At 35.7% G+C, this 19,699-nt stretch overlaps 2 protein-coding genes across 2 annotated transcripts; one reads left to right on the plus strand and one right to left on the minus strand.

Moving 5' to 3' along the window:
• Positions 1–2,259: 2,259 nt before the first annotated feature.
• Positions 2,260–4,091, plus strand: LOC105381223. Its single transcript, XM_011550910.3, has 3 exons — positions 2,260–2,438; positions 2,518–2,679; positions 3,233–4,091. Exons 1-3 carry the CDS (start codon positions 2,378–2,380, stop codon positions 3,460–3,462), a joined length of 453 nt encoding a protein of 150 aa, XP_011549212.2. The 5' UTR covers positions 2,260–2,377; the 3' UTR covers positions 3,463–4,091.
• A 107-nt stretch (positions 4,092–4,198) lies between these two features.
• LOC105381232 lies at positions 4,199–18,491 on the minus strand. Its single transcript, XM_011550920.3, has 3 exons — positions 18,329–18,491; positions 6,153–6,335; positions 4,199–5,058 (listed from the first exon to the last, which is right to left on the minus strand). Exons 1-3 carry the CDS (start codon positions 18,384–18,386, stop codon positions 4,856–4,858), a joined length of 444 nt encoding a protein of 147 aa, XP_011549222.2. The 5' UTR covers positions 18,387–18,491; the 3' UTR covers positions 4,199–4,855.
• Between the last annotated feature and the right edge of the window lie 1,208 nt (positions 18,492–19,699).

The raw sequence follows: 19,699 nt of genomic DNA on the forward strand, positions 1-19,699 counted from the left end.
GTAGTTTCGGAGGTGGTTCGAGAAGCGAGCGATCAGCGGGTGGGTAGGTTAGGTATAGAAAGAAATTCGTTACTTAACTTCCCCGACATAGTCAGCAACTTTTTGTAAGGTATGTTAGGGATCTTCTCTGAAATAGCGAAAAAATTTAAACAACTTTACTGTTGTATAACTTTTAGTCTAGTAATATTATTTTAATTTTACTATGAAATAGCTGTTCGCAATTTATGATTGCTCAGGTGAAAGTAGGAACGTTGACCTGCAGACATAAAGTACCTACTGAGTAACTATATATACTTTACCAACATAATTATGGTACCGGATAGGCCTCCGACATACACTACACTAGCGAGCAATGAAAAAGTTCCACTTATAAAATGTCGACACTAACATATGAACCACAACATATGAACTATGCTGTTACGACTGACACTAATAAGAGCCGATTTTTTTTTATCGTTGCCGCCTCTTTTTAATGTCCGTTATTTTTGAAGTGAAGGCCCACATCGGGGTAAGGGTAAGTAGGTAAGGTACCTAAATAATTGGACCATACCCCATAGTGCAAAGCGTGTTCTGCTTTTGTTTTGATGGGAATCAGTATAAATTGAATTTTTCTTCCCATGAATTGTAAATTGTATGACTTTTCTTTCTTGCACTGCAGTGCTTGCATTCACCCCGTGACATGAAATGATAGATGGTACCAAAGTGCTACTGGCAAATCATGTTTTCGGCGAATTAACCATCGTCGTCGAATAATAGTTTTAGGGTACCGGGTTGTGAAGCATTTGTTTGTTTTAGGTACCAATCATAATTGAAAAGTACTTTCGGCTAACCGTGCTATATCGGGTTCCCTACGTAAAATCGAAACACAAATTAGTTATTGATTTTCATTTCAAAAAAAATCATTGATAGATAGATAGATAGAATACGCTTTATTTGCACACCAACAAAGAATCATATGAATAAGAAATTACAACTTAATTAGGGTACAAAAGGCGGTCTTATCACTAAAAGTGATCGCTGCCAGACAACCTTTGGATGGAGGGCTATTGCTCTATTGATCATTGCCTTTTATTAGTGCTCGATGTAACGATTCACCGAAAACCAACTTACCGCTCCGCACGGGTAGTGATGGAGCTGGACCATTTTCATGCCAAGTCGAAGACCGATCGCCATCTGGAAACATCTGTCGTCGAGGAAGGTTCCCGGCCACCTTCGTCGAGGGCAGGGCATGGAGCCAGAGGCCTGACTCGCGTTCTGCCGTCGCGAGGAGTCTTGCCCTCTCTGTGTCCTCACCAGGCAGCACTGCCCCAGCAAATCGACTAGTCGAGGTATGGCAGCAGCTGCCATTAAAGAATGCAAATGCGAGATCATGAATACAATCAAGGTAGTTTTGTGTGTTTTTTTTTTCAAATAATGACTATATTATAGCAATTAGAAAAATAAAAAAGGACTCCGATACTGAATTTCGAAGTACGAAATCCCGCTGGTTGTTATTTATAAAGTTTATGATTCCGATGTAAGTACGTTAGTTCGAATTGTTCGAAAGTACGAAATGTCGCTGTTTGTTATTTACTTATAAAGTTTGTGATTCCGATGTACGTTAGTTGGAAAGTATGGAATTCCTCTGTTTGTGAGGCTAAAGTATATGATTGCGATGGATTGAAGATTAGCATGGATTTTTAATCTCCTGTCACAGTACCAAACTTTCCACAAAATGTGCAATCACAAAATAGTTGAATGTTGAATACTTGGATATGTTGACTACAACACCATCTGTATGCACTTCATGTAAAGTATTTAGTTTAAGCTAACGTAACTAGATGGCATTTCATAGATAAAGTCGTTTTCAAATAGGATCGAAAAGATGCATTTGTCCCATTGACGCATTTGGCTTGCATTTGGCCATTTGGCGAGCATTTGGACTATAAAATGTTCATTAAGGTGTACGCACACACCGGCCAACGAACGGCCAGCGAAGGATATTTATCGTTCGCTAGCGTTGGCCTCCGCATGCTCGTTGGTGTTCGTTAATACGTCCAAATACAATTAGTGCTCGAACGAACGCTAATCCGTCCAGATTGCAGCAAAGAAGGCCAACGAAACCCGTTCGTTGGCCTTCGTTGGGCCGGTGTGTACGCAGCTTTATACCAAAAAAATATGTTCATAGGAAACACACTTCCATGCCATAGACAAAGCCGGACTGATCCATAGAGATTGTAGAGTAGAATACCAACTGTCAAGTCTGTCATAATGTTTTGTTGTCTGTGGCGCTGTTGACATTTGTCATTTTGCATACTATGCTTAAAAAAAGCTGAAATTTCAGAAGTTTGTTTTTGTAGTTATTTGTGCATTCAATTAATATTATTGTGTTACAAAGATGAATTCCTTTACTAAAAGTACAATTTGTTTATTGGTAATTTTTTCACTGGTCCCATACGGTAATTATCATTCCCAACGTCGTTATCTTTCGGTCACGCCCAACGAACTTTGGGGAGTAATTTATTGTTTATATTTCAGTGTTTAGCATCAAATGCTGGAACTGCCGCTCCAACAACGACCCTAAATGTGCGGATCCTTTCGACAACAGCACAGTTCCCATAACGGACTGCAAGCAGGAGCGCGGCTTGCCCCACCTGCCGGGGATCCGGCCCAGCATGTGCCGGAAGATACGACAAAAAGGTCAGCATCATAAATTGATAACATAAAAAAGTAGCGGATGACTCTTATCGGCACTCTAAACGTTTTAGTCATTAATGTTATGAAGCATTATATTATAATTAGTGTCTCAGTTATAAACACAAAGGCTGGGCTAGGGCTTGTCACTGTGGCTGTGGTGATAAAAAAAAGTAAATGATGATCATTCGTCCCATCAACCTACTGCAGTATGCTCATATTATTAAAAGCCATGGTTAATATGTAACCCGAAAAGAGCTAGTGTACTGTTTTATTTAACCTATTTAGTTTCCCACTGTTGGGCAAAGGCCTCCCCTTTTTAGGCCTTCCCTTTCGATCCTGTGCACCCTCAGCCCAGTTACTATCAAATTTGTCCATGTTGTCCCACCATATCCGTCTAGGCCTGCCTCACCGCCGGCATGTTTTTTAAAAATTTGTTATTAATTTTAGCTGTTTGGCTACAGTATTTATTTATATCATTTTTCTACATCAATCCCAATTTAGCATAAACTTCATGTCTTTTTTAATCAATTTTAAGTAAGATTCATTTTCATTTCAGTGAATGGTGAATGGAGATACTTCCGGGACTGTGCCTACCTCGGTGAGGTCGGCATCCAGGGGGACGAGCGGTTCTGTCTCATGAGGACAGGTACCTATAATATCTTCATTGAGTACTGCACTTGCAACAGCAAGGACGGGTGCAATGCGTCATACCTCTTCACTCCAATGCCTGTCCTGTTACTAGCATTAGTTGTTCTACCTTATTGGTTAACTAAGATTGTTTCATAGACTGTTTACTGTACCTCTAACAACACACATAAGTCAACTTTGTAGAGATATTCCAAAAGTTTATGAGAAATTACTTAGAAACATTAATTTGATATAATGAAATGAAATTATCTCCAAAGCAGCTACTTTGGAAATTAGGCTTTATCATATCTTATGATAATACTAACTCATTCGTGCCTTAGGTACCTACTTGTGTGTATAGAGGATATAGTTTAATAGTGTGGATGCACAAATTTGAAAACCTGACAAATGAATCTCTTTTAAATAACTTAGACGTAAGTTGATCCTCCACAATAATAAAATATATTTTATCTTATGTATTCTACAACAATATTATAAATGATAGTAAGCATTAAAATTTAATTTGAACTTGCCTTATCCTTACCTTAGAGATAAATGTTCAAATAGCTTTGTTTTTTTGACGGTGTACATTTTCCAACTTGGAATGAACAATTATTTAATACAAACTTGAGTTAATTTAGCCTATACATAGTAACACAAGGTAAAGAATGCCTTGGTGGCCAAGTTTAATTATATTATGTATATTACTTCTCTTAGTTTCGTAAGTAAAATGTGCCTTAAGACTGAGTTTGTAATCCGTCCAATAAATAATTATTATACAAGATAACCATAATGGTAAATCATAGATCATGAATTTCAATAAAATATTTTTACAAACTTTGAAATACTAACGTGTTTTATTTAAATCATAAGGATAAAATGAATTTAATACACATTACTGGTGATCGTCTTTATTAAAATATTAAGCACCAATATTTACACAAATATTTTATAATATTTAACAACAAAATTAAAGTTATGTATATTAACAAAACAGACCCTTGTCAGAAAAGTAGATTCAAGTTTGTTAGAAATTTAATGCTGTTAATTTTTGTGTAATATTTAACTGCATTGTACTGTTCGTTGATAACACATTAACTTAAAACTATTACAATCCAATTACATTCTATAATATTTTAATTAGAGTTTATAATTAATATTGCTGTAGAAGATGTAGACACAAATTAATATCTTGTGGTGAAAACGCTAGGTAGATAAGAGATTTATACATAAATATAAAAAATTAAGTGCACTTGTTAAAATTACAATTAACTAACCATTACAACTAATATTATTTGCACATTAACAACTATCTTACTTAAAAAATGTTTGCTGTTTGATTAAAGCTGAAAAACATGTTGGTTAAGTAACAATAACAAACATCAAAATTACCGAAATTCGTCAGCAACACAAAAAGATTCGTTGATTGAAGTAGCGCTGCGTAAGCGCTTTACGGTGGGCATGTGATGAAGATTGTCTATGGTCCCAAACTGTAAGTTGCCAGCACTTTGTACTAAGGAGTTTTTACTTTTTTATTTTTAACCTCTTTGCTTTACTTGAAGAGCATGAGTGTGAGGGGTGCCGCTATTAGGGCGATGGTCATGGAGATGGCGGAGGCTCCGTTGCAGCCGTCATATTCGCAGGTCTCACAGAAGACTGTGCGCTCGTTGGCGCTGTTGGTGGCCGGGCACTGGTTGCTGTAGTCGTCAGAGCGCTTCCAGGTGCAGCCTCGAGTCACTGACAGGATGCCGTTCACTGGAAATTGAAAAAAAAAAGTGGTATTGATTGGATCTCGAGCGATAGGTTTTCTCATGGCTGTTCGTAGAATCGAGAGTGCAAGGATTAATAGACATAGTATCTCGTTTATAATAATAGTAGGTATTCTCTAGATCTCATCTACACCAATAGGTATAATTATGTAGTATGTGATTTATCACCCATGTCACCTCACAGTGTTTCTATAAATATCCATGATGTAATCTTCACATCTATTTTGGCGTTCTTTTCTAAAAAGTCGATGAGTTTACAAGGACCACACTTCGCCACTCCTAGGATGGTTTCGTTGGTTCACACGATGGAGGTTGGTTAACAACTTACTCTGAATTAACGCGAACTACCTAGTATAGTAGCAGTCAAGAGCGTTTACGTTAGAACTCGCTTGTGTTGGCCTTGTAACATTAAATGACACAGTCAAAGTGTGCAAGCCAATTTTACTACTTACCTCGTCGTATTCCGAATGGACCTACCTACAATAGGAGCCTAAATATAGTGCAAAAACGAATGACATCTCATAATTCAGTAGCGGACAGAGGACGCTAATTGTTGATCATTATCAAGAACAAAAGAATTGGAGTGGACGTAAGTAAGTTGGTACTTAGGTATGTCCTCTTGTATGGCATGGTCAGATTAACGTAAACAAGCACTTATAAGTTTCATGGAATGACATTGAAAATGGCATTATTATGTACCAAGTAGTCAAGTACCTACATGCCATGTTTGCTACGTAGACAAGTTAGTTTACCATTGATTAGGAGGACTATTTTACTCTAGGTATTGATCTAAAGATCTAGATTGGATTGGTATTCCGGTCTAGAATAGAAGACAATAGCGACGAGAATAGATGCTAGCCATCTACTCTTCCATGACGAAGTACCAACGACTAACCATTACTAGGGAATGCAATTTCGATCTCAGATCGAGCAGATAATAATATAATTAGCAAAGCTATAATAATGTAGTTTCAGGAAAGCTATAGATCGCATCCAGTGGCGTGCTTTCGGAGAGGCCTACGTCCAGCAGTGGACTGTTACAAGCTGATGATGATAATGTAGTTTAAAACCGCCACTCACCGTACTGCTTGTGCTTCTTACAAGCGGACTTGGACGACGTGAGGTACGGGTAAGTGGCCCCAGTGTGAGCGTCGCAGTTGGACAGCGTGAACCGGTAGCCGGCGTCGGGGCGCTGCGCCAGGAACGGGTCATTGCACATAGGGTCCAGTTCCGAGGAGCATGTCCAGCAGCGGATTGATGAGCCTGGAATGAGAGAGAGAGAGGGTTAGACTGAGATGTAGAATAGATGCGGAAGATACCGTGGCCAGAATAAGCCCCGATATCCAGAAGGCCGAGGTGCTGTGGTTTCACAAACTGCAAAGTAGAGTAGAGTAGGGCGCCACCAGCCAGACATATCGATGCGAGACGGTGATAGAATGGAACCTACCTCAGCCTAGTCATAGATACGAGTACGTACTTAGACTACTTAAGTCGCTGGTCATTTGAGGAACACGTAAGTGTTTATAGTTCCCGGTTTGATTGGCTGCGTCTTTGCACTTCCAACCTTGTCAAACGAACTGATTGCAGTCACGTGTATAGTGCCACAATCTTATCTGTTCCGGTGGTCAAAATGTGCAACTAACGAAACGTCATTGTCAAACGTCATTTCATACTCTGTGCGTTATTTGAGTTGTCAATTTCAATTGTTGTTATTTAATTTGTTTTGTGATTTTCTGGGTGAAATACTGCCAAAAGCGCTGTAATGTAATGCAAGAAAAGTAGTACTATATATATTGGCTTTTATGCAGGAAGAATAACGTATTCAGGCGCCTTTAATTTCGTTTGAAAAATTGGAAAAACGAGTTGCAGCGACTACAGGTTAGTGTTGCCAAATATAACGAATAATTTTACCCATATACTCCATGTAATTTTATGTAATATTTTCCAGAGAGGCCCGTGCCCCAGCACGGGGACGGGATGAGTCGTGATGATACTCGTGATGAAAAGTATATAATCTTTATTTTTCTTTGATTACAGGTGTGATGACATGACATGATACTTTAAATCTTAGGCAGTATACCAAGAAGAATTTCGCGCACCTGCAGCGATTTTAGACGAAATAATGATGATTTATGACATGTCATTGTTTTCCCAACCAATCAAGAGTTGGCTGAAAGAAATTGCTTTTTGGCAATTAGCCTTTGGAAGGAGAACCGTGCCCCAGCAGTGGGGACGTGATGGGTCAAGATGATGATGATGATGATGATAATGATGATGTATTAGCCTTTGCACACTGTCTGAATTTATTTTAATTGTATGCTCTTGTTTCTTGTTACTTTAGAAAATGTAAAATAAAGTGTTCAAAAATAATAATAATAATAATACTTAATTAATTGTTTTTTTTAAGTCTATCTATCTCGTTATTCCCACGACCCACATATATTACCTATACCTTTGTAATCTAGATTTAATCTCCTATATCAGAAGCAGAACATAATCAGAACTACACTGAAACAAATCGGCTGTCCCATTTTAAAACACAGTAACAGCCATGAGACAAAATGTTCAGGAGAGCCAAAAAACGTTTTTGTACCTTCATTTCAATGCCCTGGTAAAACTATGATAGATATCTGAACAAATGTAAGCTTAAAAGAAGCGGCAGAACCTAGGCTTTATATACAATACTATTTCATTTAAATATGACTAAAATTGTTGCTGTAATGCACAAAAGAAAACACTTACTAGGTTTTATATGGTTTTCTCACCCTAAAACCGCCCTCACTGACCATTTCATAACCTAGTAAGGGCCATTATTGTGTCATTTAAGACAAGTTAAGTATATTGAAATTGCAATAATTGCGTAATAATTTCATTTTTTATATGTTTGGGATCCTTCACATATTATAAATCCAATTTTGCAGCACTTTTACACGACGGCACTATAAGTAATAGCTGAAATACGGGCATATTTTTATGTTTGTTTTTTTGTTTTATGTAAATGAATTAAATAGCCATATTCAGAAGGCTCTAACATGAAAATTATTTATGGCTGCCTTCAATTAGACAATATTTCCTAAATTTCTATCTAAAAATCAGTTTTATAACTTGTTTTTTTTTTGTTTATGCAGAATAGGGCTAGTAGAAAGGTTCTAACGAGAAAGGTCTCTATAGCTTTTATAAAGAAGACAAAATTTACTTATGTTCTACTTTTAATTCAACTCTCTAGGTTTCATTGGTGCAAAGATACAGGTTCTGAAATGTCTGATATTTTGTTCGAAAAAAGTGTTAGTAATAATGTATGCCATTTGTGACTTACTAAAATTAACGGAAGAAAATTGTCCTTTGCTGACCATTTCAAAACCTAGTAAGCGCCATTGACCATTTTAAAACCTAGTAAGTCATTTTCACTTACTGTGTTTTAAAATGGTTGGTGGCTCTTACTATGTTTTGAAATGGTTTTCGTGGCATTTTTGATTTCGCAGGGTGGAGTTACTAGGTTTTTAGAAATTTTATTTTCGTTTCTAAGCGGTTTTTTGATATACTGACAATGCAGTTTTGTGCGGAATCGCCTAAAATAATGTATAAATCAAAGACCCGTTTTTTTTTTAAAGTTGGCGGTTACTGTGTTTTGAAATGGGACAGCCGAAATGTCGTTTGATATATTATATCCACTTTCATTTACTATCGACCCTATATTTTGATTTATCTATAGTACTATACTTATGAATGTACCTAATTATTACAATAGGTAATAGCAGAAATGCATTGTCGTTTAAACCAGAAATAGGCAAAATTTAATCGAAAGCAACACTGGATTCGATCACAGCGATGTCGCCACCGGAACAGATAAGATTGTGGCACTATAAGTTGTACCTAGTTAACTTTGACAAGGTCGTGGTTACTTCAAATGGTACGTACCTAATCGTATTCACACTTCATACTAATATTACGGTATAAAAAAATCCGGTCCTCACAACGCCACATCTTCAAAGAAACTGGTGAAACATTTATTACCTACTACCTAGGTACCTACCTATCCAAACAATTAACTTAACAGGTCGGTTACAGCTATAACCAAAATAACTTTTATTGATGAATACCTACCTATGTAATAAGTCGATTTTTTGCTATTACTATTTCAAGTCCGTGGATTTAAAGTTAAAAAAAAGTTAATTGCCATCTCACAAGGGCTTTGCAATCACGAGACCGCGTCACGTCACGTCACATGGATCGAAGCGCAGTTTTTCCATGTTTTTCCTCGGCTCGAGTCGTCACGGAGCGTGGGCAGCGACAATGGAAGAAGGCCCGTTTGTTCGCTGCATACGGTGTCGTTTTTCATTGATATAAGGTCATTGGGTAAAAAAAATGCGTCTATTTTTGTAGCCTTTATTATTAAGTTTAGTTTAAGTTCGTGACTTATTTACGTGACACACGTGCCCATCTATACTACAACTTCCTGCGTACCTGAACTCTATCTTGACAAAAAAACTAACAACGAAAGCTGACAATACAATCGGTACAGTTTTTATCGTAAGCGAGTATGATCCCTGTAGCTTCCATGTTTATTTTGTTTTTATACAACGTATAATGGGTTGGTATACCTACATACCAACCCATTATACGAGTTCGTATAATAACGTAACAACTTTGTTTACCTACTGCTACTGTACTTTGTGTAATACTAATGTCACGCACGCAATTTAGATCAGCTACTCTATTCGCAGCACAAAAGTTCGCTCGTTTTGGTATCGTTACGATCTAACTAGAGAGATATAGCGATTGGTGTCTCTGATTCTCGACGTAGGTATTTTTTTGATAAGTACATTACATTGATACCAAAACGAGCGAACTTTTGTGCTGTCAATAGGGTTGCTGGCTTCTCTGTTCCCTGTTTGTAGAGAAGGTACCTATTAGTTTTCCCCATCATCAAGTTATTCAGTAGTCGGTACAATGCCCTCTGGATTTTCACTAGTGCAACCGCGTACCTATATTCCCTATTTACAATTTACCGCTAGGCAGTAATACTTGGACCGTAACATTTGTAACTGTAATAGGCAGAGAGTATCATGTTTTTAAGCTCATTTGATTAGCATAGCATAATACCATACGCAGTAAAAGAAGACGCACACCTAATGAATACTAAACCGTGGTTTCCAGTCAATCCTGTCTTACTGTCATTGAAGTAATGTAATTACTTATTGCTTTCATGCTTTAAATTTCTATTTAAATTCATCCAGCATTCCATGTCTTGGCGAAAAGTATTATTGGTACTGACTGAGCATCGAAGTAGTTAGAAACTTCGATGGTAATGAGGATAATATTATAACCAACTTATGAACAGGTATGTACTTACCTATAGGTAGGTAATAGGTAATTTATTGTAAAGTTTTTTTAATTGTTTCTAATTTATAGTATCTGAAGTCCTGAACTAATTTTGAAATTGAATCTTACAATATTTATGCTGAGTCAGCATTGCTGACGTTCATCGTCAAGACAAGAACTATTAATTATGTAATTAGTTAATTAAGTCGTAAAAAAATCATAGAATATAATTGTAAATTCAGAGTATTTAAATGACCGTGGAATTAGTATGCAGGTACTATTTAGTAGTAAATAATAGTACTAATTCTATGGTAATTAATTGATTTCCGAGATAAAATTTAGTCGAATAAGTTAGTATATACTTATTTTACCCAACGTTATGCTACAGTTACGGGAACTTAACATCATAAACCGAAATCCTTCCTAGTTTTATGAAAAAAACACTAATACAAATAGTTATAGCCTGTAAGTTGTATACTTTTGAATCTTTTTGTGAAGGGTCACGGGCGAAATTAGGGCATAATAGTAAGGGTGGGGGTCGTTACTGGGTCATGTCATGATAGAGAAACGTCTACCTTAGGGGTGCTATACTGACACAAAGAAAAATATTCAGTTTCATCGGAAAATAGGCACCTGCCTACCTTGTGTTTGCTTTGTCCGTGTGGAGTCAATGGACCATTTCAGCAAGGTATCGACAAGGTTAATAGGTTTTGAAAATGAGGATCATTCATCACGTATTGGCATTGATTTATTTATTTTACTTCTAGCAAGAAAATCTTTTGAAATGTTTCTAGGGCACCGCCCTGGCACCTACCTACATATAGGTAGTTATAATTATAATTTACTTTATAAGTACCTACTTGGTTTTTGCAGATCTAGGTGGGAAATAATAAGTTCTTACATTTAAAAAGTCTCTCCCGTCGTTTAGCTATTTATTGGATTTGGTTATAACAGTTTTTCACGCAAGAGAGATAGGTAGGACCTAGTTGGGTGCGTAAATATTTCGACAATTTGACACAGATCAGATTTTCCTAAAGTAAGACTAAGGGCCTGTTTCACAATGTCTGGTTAGTGGCTACCTGACGGATAAAATACATGCTGTCACTCTCTGTTATTATTTTTTAGACAGTGACAGCATGTATTTTATCCGACAGGTAGCAACTAACCAGACATTGTGGAACAGGGGCTAAGACTAACAAATATCCATATTTAAATGCCAATTTGTTTCACAACAGTTGCGCAGTACGTTAGCTGCTATGTATGTACCTACCTACATAAGGTACATTCAAACCTAGTACAGAACAGGTTTAAAACCTTGACATCCCCACCCAACACCGTCCATCGTAAACTTGATGATTATGTCATTCTGTAGGTACGTATACCAGTACCAGCCAATAATAAAACAAACAATGACTTTATTACGTGACTTGGGTATGTGAATCATGTGATTATGTTTTAATGTGTTAAATATGTATTTAGTTCTGGAGGGTTGAGTAGGTACTTACTCTAGCTTTACCTACGCAAAACTCTCATACTATCGGAAAGTTGTTTTTTTAGTCAGTTTAGTTAGTGCATCGAGAACAAAATTTCTTGGCGCGGACACTCTCGATCTTAGATGAAAGTGATGATGATAATGATGATGGTGAATGATGTAATGCCGTCCTTTTGCCACTGTCGATGATTTCACTCGGCTCGGATTTCATGGATATTATGATCGAGGCAATATTGCCAATAGGCATACTTACTTATCGGAAAAGAGAATTTGGAAGCATTCCAAGCCGACACGTTTTTATTAATAGGTTTTTGGTTAATTACTGTACCCATTTGCGTAAGACACTCATTATTCCGTGCTATACATAGTGCTTACTTTTTGTTATAAATTAGAACTTTTTATTAATATTTTAAAAATTAAATCTAGGTTTCCTCATAGCATATAGGTACGATAAAAACTTTATTAGTTGAACAAAAAGGTTATAGTAGGTACTAAAACATCTTAAAATAGTGTAGGTGGTCAAAATTCCTACCTACTACACAAAGATCCACAAATTGCATGCGATGCATTAACTATGTGAACTCCAATTTGATGTCTTAACAATAAGAAGTTTTTTTTCTTATATATTTTATAGGTAGGTACCTAGTTACCTACTTTTATTTTTTATGTTAACCTAATAGGTAAACACTTAACAGTTGCCAAAGAATAAACGCTGGTGTACGTAGTAGGTAGGTACCTAAACAAACAGAGAAAAAGACTGAAGCAAACTGAGAAAAGAACAAGAAGGTCACATCAGAATCAAATCAAATTCTTGAAAACAAAGTAAACAAACTTTCCCTGCACTATAATCTTGCCTCGTAGTAAGCAGAAATAGACTGAAGATTACAATAGCGTTGACAGTCCTTACTCCTAACCTAACATGTTGACATTTTAATGGCAGCAAAAGGACCTTTTTATCATTAATTTAATGAATGTCTCGACTCAAAGGACCAATAAGTCTGTTTCCGGTAAGCCGAGATACTTAAATTAAGTAAGCGGCTGTTAGGTAATGAAATGGTAAATCAGTGTGTCTTTCAATAAACTCCCCCTGTCTTTACTGTCATTTGTTTTTTTTAGTCGACAGGGAACTCCGTGGTAGTTTTTTTGTGACAATGTCCCCATTTGCCATTTGGGTATTGAACGTGTAAAAGATTTAAATTTTATAAAAGCGATAAGTAAGGACGTAGTTCTTGTATGATATTTAAGTCCTAATCTATTTCTATGGTTATTTTGTTACTTACAATCCTACTTACTTTACTTAAGTACTTACTTAATATTTATGATTCATCGTAACGTTACTCACTCGCGATTTAGTTACACACACAAGCCACTGCCGGTACCTACCGCCTACAGCTGTACCAACTTACTATGTAGAAATATAATACCTAAATACATACTTATACATACATACATACTTATAACTACAATGGCAACTAGGAAAATGTAACATAACTTATTCACAACATCACGAGGTAAGTCACGTGCTAAGAACTTCAGCAGAAGAAAATCTCAAATAAAGTATTTTCATAAAAGCCGCATAAAAATCTTCAAAATATAAATGGAGGTGAATATGAGCCACATGACCTCACATGATACATAGTGTCATAGACCAAGTCAAAGGCCAGGCCACAAGTTGAAGCCCAATTATCTTTATTACTGGGTTAATCTACGTAGCTACAATGGCAACGTAATTTTTAATTAACGCACGCATTATGTATGAATAACATAAGTATTTTTCGAGTGCTTGTCATGAACATCATCGGCCAATAAATATTTAACTGCATAAAATATAATATGAGTTGTTGATGATAGTATAATGTACTTATTTACCTAGTTACATTACTACTACCTACTTACTTACCCAGGTTTTAAATGGTCATTATGGGATTTAACACATTGAATGCCGACTATGCAATATTGCGTAGTACGTACCATGTGGTACCTAGTGACATTAGGTACCTTCGGCACTCAATGGGTTAAGTAATTGATCGCACAGTATTATAACAAGTAATTAATTAAATTCCTAGCTACCTAGTTAGGTAGGCAGATATGTGTAGGTATAACTACTTACCTAGTATATGTATAATACATAGAGCGTGTTTTCTAATGGCTTACACCCTACGGGCAGGCCCCAAAGAATAGTAGTATTTTCACAAAGACCACTAAAAGAGACTGACTAAATTGAACATAAATTTCAATAAACTCATTTCAGTTGTCCGCGAGCTCTGAACTCATGACACCCCACGACCCCACTTCTCTATTAAATTAATGGTTACTGGATTCACTTACTTTTTACAAATAAATTGATTGATAACAAATAAATAAAATATTGTAAAAATCAGCACCACTATCAACTGACCGATATTGATCTTTTGTTAAAATTCGTGGTCGATTCCCTTGACTTATTACCACGATTGAATAGTTCCTACATTCACGGTTTGTTAACACCACAATGGCTCATTGCAGGGTCATGGCTTTTTTATTGAATCCGATTGGGGATTATGCGGGCAGATCCAAGGGCTGGCCGGCCGTGCAAGGAAATAATAAGTAATGTTATCTTTAATTATGAAGCTAGTTGCAGGCGTGATAACTTGATATGTGATAAATACGTAAGTAAGTGTTAAGATTTAGGGTGATAGAATGAAATCATTATCAGGAGAAGAAGTACATATCCTATTCCCTAATGTAGGACCTACTTATAAGTAATTTCTGGCCAATGTAGTTACATTTACATGAAATTCTGAATCTTTAAGTATAAACAGGCGAAAGTCTGTTCCTGATAGATCCATGTCATCAATTTCAGTGATCCAGTGAATGTAAGGTAGGTATGCCTAATTTATCGCTGCCGTAATCGTTGTTATTTTCAGTCAAAATGATGTCACGTCCTATGTCTAAAAGAGAACAAACTACACGGTTTATTCATAGAATCAGGGCAGCGTGGTTGCATCTTTACATTATGGCGCAAAGAAAAGTGATAGGCGATTCTTCAGTTTGGTCTCTAAAGATCTCAAACTGAAACGACTCATATTTAGAGATACTTATACCTAAGTTCGTAATTTCAATTTCCTAATATGTTTTAAAAACAACTACATATGGTGTTAAAAACATACGTAATACTTATATGGTGCTGACTGTTGATTCATTTGTACGGCGTCACCACAGTTAAAAAAAATAATACATTAGTATATACATAATTTCAATATCAAAATATATTTTAAAAACATATATGGCGCTAAAAACATCTACTTATGGTGCTCGTTCATTGGTATGGGGTCACCTGAAAGTCTGACCACATTTTCTTTGGATCTTTAACTTGGACCAAACATTTATGAATAGTTTCACATACCTTTCTACAATTTTGTTAAATCACAAAATCTCTGAGAAAACATTTCCTTGTTTTGTGAAGTTTATGTGATTGCTACATAAATAAAGAAGAATTTAAATAGAGGAGAAGGAATTTGTCTTCTAAAAGCTCTGACACGTATTGAAGAATGTTAAATAATTAATGGTGTGTAAGTGTATGAAAAATTTTAGTACTTACCTACCTCTATACTTAAAATGAAATTAGGTAAGCCTATCTCCCAAGAAGCCACATTTTCATTTGCGTTCCACATCCTGCCACTATCGTTACAGTTTTAATTACTTGTTTCACATTATTCATTTCAAATTTCACCTTTAGCTATACCTACTGAATGAACTGAATACTACTATAAACGCTGTAGAACTGTGTCATGAGATCATGAAATACGTACAAAAGTCTGCTTTAACTTGGACTGCCTATCCTACCTAACAAAAAAACTATCAACTTATTAATAGTGTTTTAAACCATGTTTAAAGTAATGATGAAATCATCACGACAAATGGCTTTAACAAAACGTACGATACGCACGATGAGGCTCCCTTCACTAGCCGAGGAAAACCAAGGGAAAATGGACTCTGTAGTGAAAATAAAAAGGGCTCAATAACCAATGAAGCTATCGACCATGACAGTCCTAAAGTATGTCAGACGTTACATGATGATAACAAACGCAAAAGTGAAAGTTGGACTAAAAACTAAAAACCTTTTAGGAAGAGTAACATAGTGTCGAAGTTATTTTTTGAACTACTTTTTTATCGCGTTTGCTTAAGATATGATATGCATAGAATATACTAAAGATAAACTGGTGTTTAAGAAAACTGCACCAAACCTAGTCTAGACTACCTATGTCCTAGCTAGAGATTGACTTGAAAGGAAGTGAGATCATGAAAAGATAAAGTTTTTTAAAACTTGGTAACTTAGGTAACTATACCTACCTACTATACCTACGTATTGTAAAATCAGTTTGTCAATATACATAGAATATCAATCAATCAGTATAGAATATTTAAAAAGTACCTATAACGAGTAAGAGTGTAAAATCCAAGCTGGCTACCAAATCTTTAACAACGAATGGGGTCGAAGGCACTCGAAGGGTTTTATTTATTTGTCCTTGGCTCCTCGCTAAACTTGCAATATTTTGGCTATCGTTGCCAAAACGCGGCACGATAAAACTGGGCGTGTATCTGGTAGAACCAGTTCTTTGGACCTTATTTATTATTATTAGCTTAACTTCGCATTTTCAATTCCTAATAGGACCTTGTCACGAATTTAGTGATAAAACAATGATGGGTAGGCCGTAGTTATATACCTTACCCATCTACATACAATATCCAAAATGTGAGAGCTGTTGTTACCACGGTAATTACCTACATATTTACTACCTTAGTATTAATTAAACACAATTTAGAATTAATAACCTAATTAAATAATATACCTACCTACAAAGATAGGCCTACATCTACATACCTACATTAGGTAGATAAATCTATGTAGGTACCTAGATATATTTAGTGTGTATATGTATGACTAAACAAAAGATTTTCCTCCTTGTCATAAGTCACCTACCTCTACCAACCCAAACCTATAGGAGGCTGAGGTTATGTTAATGATACGTGTTAATATTTGATGGTAGGTGTGAATGATTCAACGCTTTATATGTATATCAAAAAATCAAAAAAAAAAAAATCAAAAATATTTATTTAAACACCTATGAATTTAAATGAGTAAGTACAATATTATGAAATTAAATTGGAAGTGTGTGAGTTAGTAAATTTACGAGTTTTGGTGGCTTCCACACTAGGCTCGGCCTGTGTCGTGGATGCCGGTGTACCGGTTATAAAAGGTATAATATTAACAAAGAAGGTAGGTAGCACTTACAGTAAAAACAGATGTAAACAATGTTTAAATTACTAAGACTAATCATAGGAACATTTTTCGTTGACTTATATTCATTAGTAACAAAATAAAATAAAATAAAATTAAAATAACTTCTAAACAAAAATTAACCATTTTGGTATTTAAAAACAAAGAAACATGCATTCTTATTTATTTTTATTTATAAATATAAATCGACTGAGTAATAAAATATGTATTGTTGGGTATGGAGTAATGTAGTTAACCAAACATTTTATGGAATATAGCTAAACTAAAATATAGATAATAATAAATAAAATTATATGTATTTATATATATATATATATATATATTTATAGATAGATCAGTATAAATAATAATAATACATATTAATAATATTTATGCTTAAGTAGAAGAATCAATGTAAGTAAGTGTCTGTATATTAATAATGATATACTTAGGTATATTAATTTAGTGCAGGAAGTAAATTTTAAGGGCAGCAGCGGTAAGTTAATGATTAAATTATTTCCTTATTAATAATAGTATACTTAGATATTTAGCTTCAAATGTTAAATTAACTTCTATTTTATACCTAATCAGGCAAGTTCAGGGCCTGGTACCCTGAACCCTGAAATAAATTCATACAGCAAACATTAATTGTTATCGAACTGAAGCAAAAAGTAAAAATATAAAATATTTGTCCGGCTTTCTTGTGCTCTAAACTGGTAGAACTGGTTTCCGCTGCAGTGCGAACTTGCAACACCACTTTACACACCCATATCCTAAGTTTCGCTATCGTTTATTTATAATAACGAAAAGACCTAACTGCAGCAACTATTAACTTTGCCTTGCGTGCCAAGTTAATTGATAACAGTTAAAGAATAGTGAGAAAATGACGTCACATTCACATCAACTCTCTAGTCACGTTTTCTAACATTTTATTATAAATAATACCATCGGAATTATATAATTATATTGTCAGAGTTAATAGGTTCCAAACTACCTGTCTTTATCAGGTATTTACTAAAATACATATAAGTAGGTACTTAGCAAGAAAATGAAAACCGCGCGCAAAGTGAAAATACCTCTAGTAAACAGATGCAGTTAAATTTCCACGACAAACAAGCATAGCAGAGCTGGCAGCAGAAAAGTAAATATAACATTCGAATGTTATTGTTTTTAAAAACTCACCTTCTTTGACCATAACAGCCAGTAGCAGGACGGGCACAAGAAGCACAAGGTTTGCCATTGTTGTTTATGGTTTCACTGAACGTTCGATTTTCAAATCACGAAAAGGCGGGACACGTTAACCCACAGTCTCTCTCGGCCGGAGAATGAGCGGTGATCGTGAGCGGCTCACTGGCGCCCGCGAGTTGGCTGGCTTGCAAACGGTACACAAACGCACGTATTGCGTACTACGACTTGGCAAAGAGTATAGAGCGTTGGAAAATGGAATATCTTTACCTATCACTGTGGAGATTGAGGTTTCTTAAATAGATTTTTTGAAATAACGTTGTTTTTGATGTAATGTAACTAACGCAATGATGAATGATCACCATCAGCCCATAATCGACCACTGCTGGACATAGATTTCTCCGTTAGGTCTCTCCAAAGGAGCGACACACGTCTAAAACTCATAGATTGTCATCGGCGTAAATTATCTAGCCATGATAAATATTTTAAACTATATAGGTCATCATCATCACGACCCATTACGTCCCCACTGCTGGGGCACGGGTCTCCTTCCAATTAAGGAAGGGTTTAGGCCTAGTCCACCACGCTGGCCAAGTGCGGGTTGGTGGACCCCAACACAAGCAAGCTTGTGCTGAGAGAGTATATAGGTATTTAAGTACAATTAAAGTTAACTAGGTATAAAATAAAAAAAAATCTATTAATGTACTTACTTCCCTACTTACTGCAAACGAAGACCAGATTTCCGTGATTTGCGACCAGTGTGCCTACTTTCACTTTTATGTTAGTTACTCTTTGATAGAGTTAACCCTATAATAATTTGGGTTACGAAAGACCGATGCCACGCCGATTCACACACAACATGCATTAACTTCTTACGATGCAAATATTTTGTTAAAAATAATAAATACTTTAGTAGGAAGGTAGGTACCATATAAGCCTCGTTTTTATTCAATCGAAATCTAAACGTAAGTAATCATCACTCACTTATTAAATAAAAATAAGAATAAACTAGGTAAATACCTACTTAACAAAATTACTTATTAAATTACTTTGAACCAATATTTGTAGTGTTATTAGTTCAATGTTAAATTATGGAATTTATTTAAAAACGAAAGGGCGGGCGGGGCAATGGTTAGTCGCTAAAATAAGTAGGTACCTACCTAAATAAGGAACTTATCTATCTATCTTATCGAAGTAATCACTATGGTCAAGGGGCCATGGGTTCGATCCCCAGAAGGGACAGATGTTTTTCGAAACGCGGTTCATTGATAAGTAAGAAGTTCTTAGGTCGAATAATGGCAAGAGACACGCTCCTTTTACATAGGCCCTAAACACAAAACTGGGGAAAAGTGGGTGTATTAGCAATGG

The sequence above is a fragment of the Plutella xylostella genome, chromosome 3 (genome assembly GCF_932276165.1).
Source record: "Plutella xylostella chromosome 3, ilPluXylo3.1, whole genome shotgun sequence".
Classification (NCBI taxonomy): domain Eukaryota; kingdom Metazoa; phylum Arthropoda; class Insecta; order Lepidoptera; family Plutellidae; genus Plutella; species Plutella xylostella.

What these genes read in the sequence shown, in the direction of transcription:
- LOC105381232 (XM_011550920.3), bottom strand. Translation starts at nt 18,386, where the DNA reads ATGGCAAACCTTGTGCTTCTTGTGCCCGTCCTGCTACTGGCTGTTATG. An exon ending in GGCTGTTATGGTCAAAGAAG is followed by an intron (nt 6,336 to 18,328) that starts GTGAGTTTTTAA and finishes CTCTCATTCCAG; the next exon opens with GCTCATCAATCCGCTGCTGG. An exon ending in TAAGAAGCACAAGCAGTACG is followed by an intron (nt 5,059 to 6,152) that starts GTGAGTGGCGGT and finishes TTCAATTTCCAG; the next exon opens with TGAACGGCATCCTGTCAGTG.
- LOC105381223 (XM_011550910.3), top strand. Translation starts at nt 2,378, where the DNA reads ATGAATTCCTTTACTAAAAGTACAATTTGTTTATTGGTAATTTTTTCA. An exon ending in TTTTTCACTGGTCCCATACG is followed by an intron (nt 2,439 to 2,517) that starts GTAATTATCATT and finishes TTTATATTTCAG; the next exon opens with TGTTTAGCATCAAATGCTGG. An exon ending in CCGGAAGATACGACAAAAAG is followed by an intron (nt 2,680 to 3,232) that starts GTCAGCATCATA and finishes TTTTCATTTCAG; the next exon opens with TGAATGGTGAATGGAGATAC.